The sequence below is a fragment of the Chrysochloris asiatica genome, unplaced genomic scaffold (assembly GCF_000296735.1).
Source record: "Chrysochloris asiatica unplaced genomic scaffold, ChrAsi1.0 scaffold00050, whole genome shotgun sequence".
In the NCBI taxonomy this organism is placed as follows: domain Eukaryota; kingdom Metazoa; phylum Chordata; class Mammalia; order Afrosoricida; family Chrysochloridae; genus Chrysochloris; species Chrysochloris asiatica.
This window is the reverse complement of record NW_006408568.1, coordinates 8437827-8446136: the sequence shown is the minus strand read 5'-3', so window position 1 is coordinate 8446136 and position 8310 is coordinate 8437827. Positions and strand designations below refer to the sequence as shown.

The following is an 8310-nucleotide window of genomic DNA, read 5'->3' as shown; positions in this document are numbered from 1 at the left end:
GGAGGGGGGTGTTGTAAAGGTACGAAGTGACTGGCTTACAAGTTTTCAAGAGGGAGTTTAGTTTCAGAGTGTGCAGAGGAGGATAAAATCCCCACTGAATAGTTTCATCTTGTCTAGATGGGTCTGGTGTAAGGAAATGAGGATAAGATTCTTAGGATTCAATAGTGAGTAATTGTTATGATGACTAATCACGAGTGTCACAACTGAAAAGATAGAGGCTTTGTTGCAAAAAGGGGGGAGTAGTTACTAATATATTCCAGGAACAGAGGACCCTAGGACCATCAAGGGAGAAGGAGCAGGAACGGAATGTGGGACCCTATCCAGAGAAGCAGCAGCACCAGGGATGAACGTAGTAATGGTGACATGGAGACAAGGAGCAGCTAAGAACTCTATACTCAGGGAAGGCGATGGGTTATGTGCTGGCAGCCAGGGGACAGGCTTGCAGAGTGTGCCCTTTGGTTGTTTGGATGACTTTATATTCCTGAGTGTTTTGGTGCACATCTAAAATAAATAACTAAACAGAGGAAATAGAGGCAAATGCTGTTGAATGATGATGTATGGAGGGGATTGCAATCATTGCAATGAAAAGAAATTAGACAGGATGAATGTAAAACTGATGTTCTCCCATGTAAACTATCACTCAATTCACAATAAACAAATAAATAAAATAACCTAATCTATCCATAAACTTTTTTAAACTCTCTCAGATTTATTTTTAATTCATATGAATGCTATCATGCCTTAATGTCACTTTGAGGTCTAAGGTGTGCCAGACTCAGCCATGGAGTATTTTTAATTGCCTTGTATGCATGCAAAAGCTGGATAATGAGTAAGGAAGACTAAAGAATTGATACATCTGAATTATATTTCTGGTGAAGAACACTGAATATGCCAGGGACTGCCAGAAGAGCAAACAAACCTGTTTTGGAAAAGTAGAGCCAGAATACTCCTTTGAGGAAAGAATGGAGAGACTTCATGTACTCTGACCATATTATCAGGAAGGATAGACTCCTCGTGTGGCGTTATGGGATCAGCACTGGACTGCAACCACAAGGTCAGCAGCTGAAAACCACCAATTGCTCCTTGGAAACTCTAAACAGTGTCAGTATGAGTTAGAGTTGACTCAACAGCACTTAACAACAACAACAACATCAGGCAGAACCAGTCCCTGAAGGACAACATGCTTAATAAAAGGTTAGCAAAAAAAGAGGAAGACCCCCCGCCCACAGAATGGCTACAACAATGGGCTCAAATAATTCTGAATATGGAAAATGACTGAACAGTGTTTTGTTATGTAGTACACATATGACACCTAACAACAACAAATCATTATATAAACATCATTCAATTTCTTACTTTTATCCATGACAGAGTGAGGAGCTCCATCACCAACAATACAGAATATCAGGCCAAGTAGGCTCAGAGGATGGTACTAGAATTCTGAACCACATATAAGGTATATTTAGAAAATTGGAAGGCTTACAGCTAAGGGAATTTGTAGCAGAATCAAGAAATCCATTGCTTTCTAATTCAAGACGCTCAGCTGTTCCCGGAGAGACTAAGTGGGGGAAGGATCAGAACAGCTACAAACGCCTGACAGAACCACAGAGATACAGGTGTGGACATTCATTTTTTGGTATCTGTTCATTGGTCGCTCACTATCTGTGCACCTCCATTCTGGTGACTAGAAGAGATGCCTGAGTGAATGGCCACCCCATCCCCACACCTGGACGATTCTACTATGCATGCGCACAGATCTCCTCAAAATTTAAAGTGACAGTTTTCACTTAAAACCAAATGGCCACCACTCATCTGTCAGTTTGTCATACTGTGGTGGCTTGTGAGTTGCTCTGATTCTGAAAGCTAAGACACCAGTATTTTAAATAACCAGCAGGGTCTCCCGTGGTAGACAGATTTCAGATGAGCTTCCAGACAAAGACAGACTAGGAAGAATGAGTGACGAACTACTTCCGAATATTTAGATATTGAGAAGTTAGTGGGAGAAAGATTGTTTACTATTTTTGTCTCTGCAGGTCAGTTAAGTATCTCCGTGTGCACAGCCTAATTCTTGAAATAGTTGCATCTTTTTATGTTGGGGTTTTACAGATTGTTCATATGGTTTGTCTGTCAGGCCAAACCTGCTTTTTCCTTTTCATGTAGGCAGGGCTAAATTGTCCCGTACAAGTTAACTTTCAGGCTGGGACCCCACAGGCAGAAGTCAAAAGCATCAGCCAAAGAATTTGCCCTTGAACCAATGGGGCTCTTTCTTTTCTGTGCCATAGGAGAGCTGTGGTTTCTAAGCTGGATTTTTTTTTTTTTTTTTTTTTGGGGGGGGGGGTTTGGCCTTTCACACCCACCCAGCCTAAAGGCGTCTGGGCTGGGTAAAGAAGGCACGCCAGGGAGGAGGAGGAAAAAAACGTGTAGAATCACTCCACACCTCCTTTTGCAAATGTCACTTTGCTGCTTTTAGATCAGGTTCCCTGTTCAGGTCTGTCTGCAGTCCTGCCCTCTGACTTCTGCCTGGGCTGGATGGCCACAGAGGGAGTCCCGTGCCGATTTCTAAAATGCAATGTTTTTCTTATACCACGATTTTTCCACTCACAGTTGTGGGAAGCTGACAGCCAGATGATTATGCTAGATCCAGAGCTCTGGCGCAGTTTGGTGAGACCTGCGTCTCTGAGGTTTCAGCCCCTTGCCCACGGGGCCTGTCTTACCTGATTCTGCTCTGCAGCTGCCAACCAGAAGTCCTTCTCTAACATTTTTATTGGTAGGAAGTAGCAAGGAAAGAAAAGTCAGTAAGGTCTGCATTATTTAAATTTATTGATAAGTCAGTTCTGCTTTGCACCTTGAGAACTTGTCTAGAAAATAAATTCAGGGTAGGTCCATGGTATGGCATCAACATTTTGGGAATAAGAACAGGGACATAAGACAGAAAAAATACTGAGAATATTATGGCCAATATCAAAAGCCCCAAGTGTTACTAGTGAGAGTGACCCCAAATATTAATCAAAGCTAGTATGTTAATGAGCCGTCTACATAATTCTCAACTACCAAAGCAAGAGAACATTAATCATTTTGCCTAAAATATTTATGCTGTCCAATCTATATCATTACTGTGCAAATGAAATAATAGAGATGGAAGTGCTTATAAACTTTAAGGTGTTTTCAAAAAAATTATTTTGATACTTTATACATGGTTTACCTATGACTGCTGCTAGGGGTTAAAGTTTCAGAGCTAGAGGGGAACAATTTTATGATATTAATAGGAGAAATGTGAACATAAACCAGAATGACAGCAACCTGCAAAATTCTTTATAATGAAAAGAATTTCTTTGGATATACAAATATATTAGAACTTTCAAAGGACTTTACTGTTGGGAAAGAATCCTTGGGGAAAAAAGTAACACTTGTCAAGAAGTGGCACTTGACAAGAGCTAAAAATGGTAAATGCTAATAAGAATTCCCAGTTCAAAAGACGGTTAGCTTTTACACTCATATCTTTTAGGATGAGATGGCTGTTTAGAGCAGTTGTCTCAGTAATTTACAAGGGTAATCACTGAGACTAAGCTACTCCAATAATGGCTAAAAAAAAATATAAAAGCCATTCAAGAGTGACCACAAATACAGTTTTTATTCTCTATAGTATAAGAAACCAATCACAAGCCCATCTGTGTGAGACTCAGCTAATAAGAACATTATTTGAGAGTGGTACAAAGAGAAGGATGGATTGCCAATGGGGAAAAGTCATTTATTAGACTGTGACAAGCTTTTAAATGTTTGCATTATCATTAACCAACTGCTTGGTTCTCTGGTTTGCACACCTGCCACCTTCATCTAAGACTATACAGTAGCAAAGTTGGAAACAGGGCTCACATCTAAAACACTGGCACCCTCTTCTGACCCTTCTGCAGTACTGCATGCACACAAGTTAATGCCATGAAAAATGTTAATAAAGCTATAAAATACTTTGTCAGTAACATTTCTAGATGGTTCTATATTGTAACTGCAAATAACCATAAATTTAACTTAATTAAAACATGAAAGACCAGACCTAAATTTATGGCAATGAAAGGAAAAACTAATAATGTTCTCTAACAACATCTTAACAGTTTATACATTATCTGATTTTATTACCAGAAATATAGCAATGACTAACAAAAAAGGGTGTTATTATGTACCAGACAATAGGCACGAACATACTAATTTAATCCTTAAAACAACATTATGATGCAGGCACTATTATTCTCCATTAAGTGCCTTCGAGTCGGTTCCGACTCACAGAGACCTTGCATAGGGTTTCCAAGGAGCAGCTGGTGAGCTTGAATTGCTGACCTTGTGGTTCTAAACGACCTTGCAACGCATCAATCCACAGCACCACACAAGGACTCCTTCCGTATCATACAGATGTTGAAAATGGGGCACAGAGAGGTAAAATAAAATCCCAATATCACATACATGGGAGTAAACTCAAGTTCAAACTTAGTAACTCCAGTTATAAAATAAAGAATTTAGCCCTTTAAACATAATCCAAACAAAGGGCAACCAAGCTCATTGCCATTCACGAGTGGCACAAATTTACCACAGACGAGAACTAAAGTTCCTAAATCAATGATTTCTATTTTACAACTTTCCTTTCATAGTAATGTTAGTTTAGAGTACAGGCAGTAAATGTGCCTTCACTTTGAAGGATTAAACCAACTCTTACTTACAACTCTTACTTCATTTGCTGCACATGCAGCTTTTAAATCACTGAAAAGGCTTTGAGTTTTTTCTTGCACTAAACACACTGCCACTGAGTCAATTCCAACTCATAGCAAATTTATAGGACAGAGTAGAAATGTCCCTTGGGGTTTCCAAGGCTGAAAATCGTTTCGGAAGCAGACTGCCTCATCTTCCTCCCAGAGAGTAGCTTAGTGGGTTCAAACTGCCAACCTTTTGGTTAGCAGGTGAGCACTTTAATCATAGTACTACCATGGGCACTGTAAGATAAGCATTGGACTGCTAACCACAAGATCAGCAGTTCAAAGCCACCATCTGGTCCTTGGAAACCTGATGCATGGTCACTATGAGTTGAAACTGACTCAACAGCCCTTAACAATAATAATGGAAGGACAAGAACTGTATGTATCTTGTTTGACTAACCTACAAATTCTTAAAGATGCAATTAGGAACAGATTTTGCTATTACCTGGAGACTGATTGTATACTTAAAAGCACAAATTCAGAGAAACGCTACAGAATTAAAAGTGTAAGTAAACTGCACCCGTTTTAACATGTTAGATTTAAGAACTGTAACAAACATTTTAGTACAATAAATGATTACATTGCTAAATAATTATAACATTATTCATGTTTCCCAACTCTAAATGTAAAAGAAAGCGTATAGGTAACAAACATAAAATGGTACTCAGAAACTGACTATCCATAGAACTTTTTGCTTTACCTCAGTCTGTAAGATGGCAGCCCTTTGTTCCTTAGCAGTCAAGGACTCCTTAAGCACTTCAATGTGTTGCTTACTGTCTGAGAATTGGTTCGTGAGCGTTTCAAGTTTAGTCTGTAGGGCTAGTAGTTCTGTGTCCTTTCTGGACAGTTCCTGCTTCACCTGACCAATCTAGAGTAGAAAATAAAACACTGTAAGGAAAGAAAAATGAAACCATCTCCTCTGCTGTATCTCTGACAGGATTGAGTCACAAGATATGAAACTAAATGCAGCATTAATTTTATGAGAGAATATAATTCTTTTTTTTTTTACATCATCTATTGTTAGATACATACCGTCAAACAAAGTTTATTTAGTAAGTAAGTAATTATCTAGTTTTCACTTATTATGTCAGTTAAATATTCTTTGAAAATACTTAGGAAAAGAAGAAAGAGATGAGATACTCCAGTTAGGTAAGTATGAGTATCTATAAGCATTCGAACCCCACTTTGCTTATAAAAACCACTTCATCATCTTATTCAGTCAGACTTCTTCAGAACATGATAGATCAAATGCAAGATAAGTGTAGATGGAGCACAGAAGGAAATAAAGAAAGCTCCTAGCGTTGTTTAAAGTAAATTAAAAGATGCTGCTGCTGTATTTTTTCAACATTTTTTTTTCATCTCAAAAGTTTACATAAAATTCTTACTTTACAAGCTACATTTTGTGTTATAAGGCTTTATAAACATGTACTTTTAAAAATTCAATAATTTTAATGAGTTATGGATGAGTTGTGTTATGAGTTTTGGTGTGGCACTGTAGTATAAGCACTGGACTGGTAATCACAAGGCTGGTGGTTCAAACCTACCAGTTCCTCCTTGGAAATCCTATGCAGGATTGCTATGAGTCAAAACCAACTTGACAGCATTTAATAACAACAATGTAGATACTGAACTTGAGAGGAAAAAAAAAAAGATTCCACTAACAAAATTCTATCACTTATAACATGTTACTAGTAACTAGTTACTACTAAATGGTTTAAATTACGTGACCTACATTAAAGAATGCGTAAAATCTCCTTCTGTATGAAGGTGTATAAATCATTTGAAGCTCAGGCTTCTGATAAAGAAATCTATAAATCAACAGGTGCTAAAGCAATCCTCATATAAACTTCTCTTCTTAAGTTTTATTTCAACAATCTCCTTTATATTTTTACTACTTTCCTAAGAATATTTTTAATTCTAAATATAATCCAAATAGACAGAAATTGGATCAGCTTTTATATTATGCAGCTGCTTAGCAGCAGTCCAGAATAAGCACTGGACTGCTAACCATAAGGTTGGAAGCTCAAACCTACCAGCAGTTTCCCTGAAAGTCTATACAGGATCACTGAGTCAAAAGTGATTCAATGGTAATTAACAACAACTACCTAACAAGGTTATCTTCACACTTAAAGACAGACTAGATTTCAGAAGCATGAATTTTACAAGAAGTCAGGAAAAGAAGCCCTGTTGACACAAAAGTCAAAGCACTCAGCTGCTAACTGAAAGGATGGAACACATCAGTGACTCCACAGAATGAAGACCTGATGATCTGCTCCTATAAAACTGCAACCTAGGAAACTGTACAGGGCAGTTCTCCTATAGGGTGGCAATAAGTTGAAATTGATTTGATGACATACAACAGTGAAAAGAAAAGTATGCTTTTTTCTTTAATGGAAAATATTTAAAGTATTTCCACTGTAATAACTGGAGTTGTAAAGGACAAAGTTTTTGAGAACAGTTTCCAGGAGGAAATATACACTGAATTTTAATTTAAATTACTTTTTTCATACATATGTAATTTCTATTCATCTGTCCAACAAATATTCATTTATCCAACAAATACTGTATGCATGTGTTGTTGCTGTTACGTGCCATCAAGTAGATTTGACTCACAGCCATCCTATATAGTGTTTTCAAAGAGCAGCTGGTAGGTTTGAACTACCAACCTTGTGGCTAGCAGTCCAGTGCTTTCATACAGCACCAAACCAGGACTAGCACTTGACAATACTTAAAAGAGGAAATCAAAAGGATAATAACAGAATACTATGAAGAGTTGTACTCTAACAAATTTGAAAACTTGTAAGAGATGGATGCATTTTTAGATAAACACGACCTACCTAAACTTACACACAGTGAAGTAGAAAACCTGAACAGACCCATAACAAAAAGAAGAAATTGATCAAGTCATCAAAAGACTCCCAATCAAAAAAAGTCCAGGCCCAGACGGCTTCACTGGTGAATTCTACCAAACATTCAGGGAAGAGTTGTCACCAATACTACTCAAATTATTCCAGAATATAGAAGAGGATGGAAAACTCCCTAATACCTTATATGAAGCAAGTATAACCCTTATACCAAAAGCAGGGAAGGACATCACTAAGAAAGAAAACTACAGACCAATATCCCTCATGAACATAGATGCAAAAATTCTCAACAAAATCCTAGTCAACAGAATTCAGCAACACATCAAAAAGATAATACATCATGAACAAGTGGGACTCATATCAGGGATGCAAGGATGGTTCAATATTAGAAAAACAATCAACGTTATCCACCATATAAGTAAGAAAAAACAAAAGAACCACATGATCATATCGATTGATACAGAAAAGGCATTTGACAAAATCCAACATCCATTCCTGATGAAAACACTCAACAAGATAGGAATTGAAGGGAAAAAACTCAACATAATAAAGAGCATATATACAAAACCAACAGCCTATATTACTCTCAATGGAGAGAAATTGAAAGCCTTCCCTCTGCGAACAGGAACCAGACAAGGATGCCCTCTGTCACCGCTTCTATTCAATATTGTGCTGGAAGTCTTAGCAAGAGCTATACGGCAAGA

The 8310-nt window shown here is 37.7% G+C and overlaps 1 protein-coding gene across 6 annotated transcripts in view; it reads right to left on the bottom strand.

Annotated features, from left to right (window-relative positions):
* The window catches only part of ERC1 (ELKS/RAB6-interacting/CAST family member 1), a 697935-nt gene that overhangs the window by 559485 nt on the left and 130140 nt on the right, over positions 1–8310 (bottom strand). For all 6 annotated transcript variants that reach the window (XM_006862715.1, XM_006862712.1, XM_006862711.1 and 3 more), the window contains one exon: positions 5443–5610. In XM_006862715.1, coding sequence (XP_006862777.1) covers positions 5443–5610 — 168 coding nt within the window. The remainder of the gene's footprint in view (positions 1–5442; positions 5611–8310) is intronic.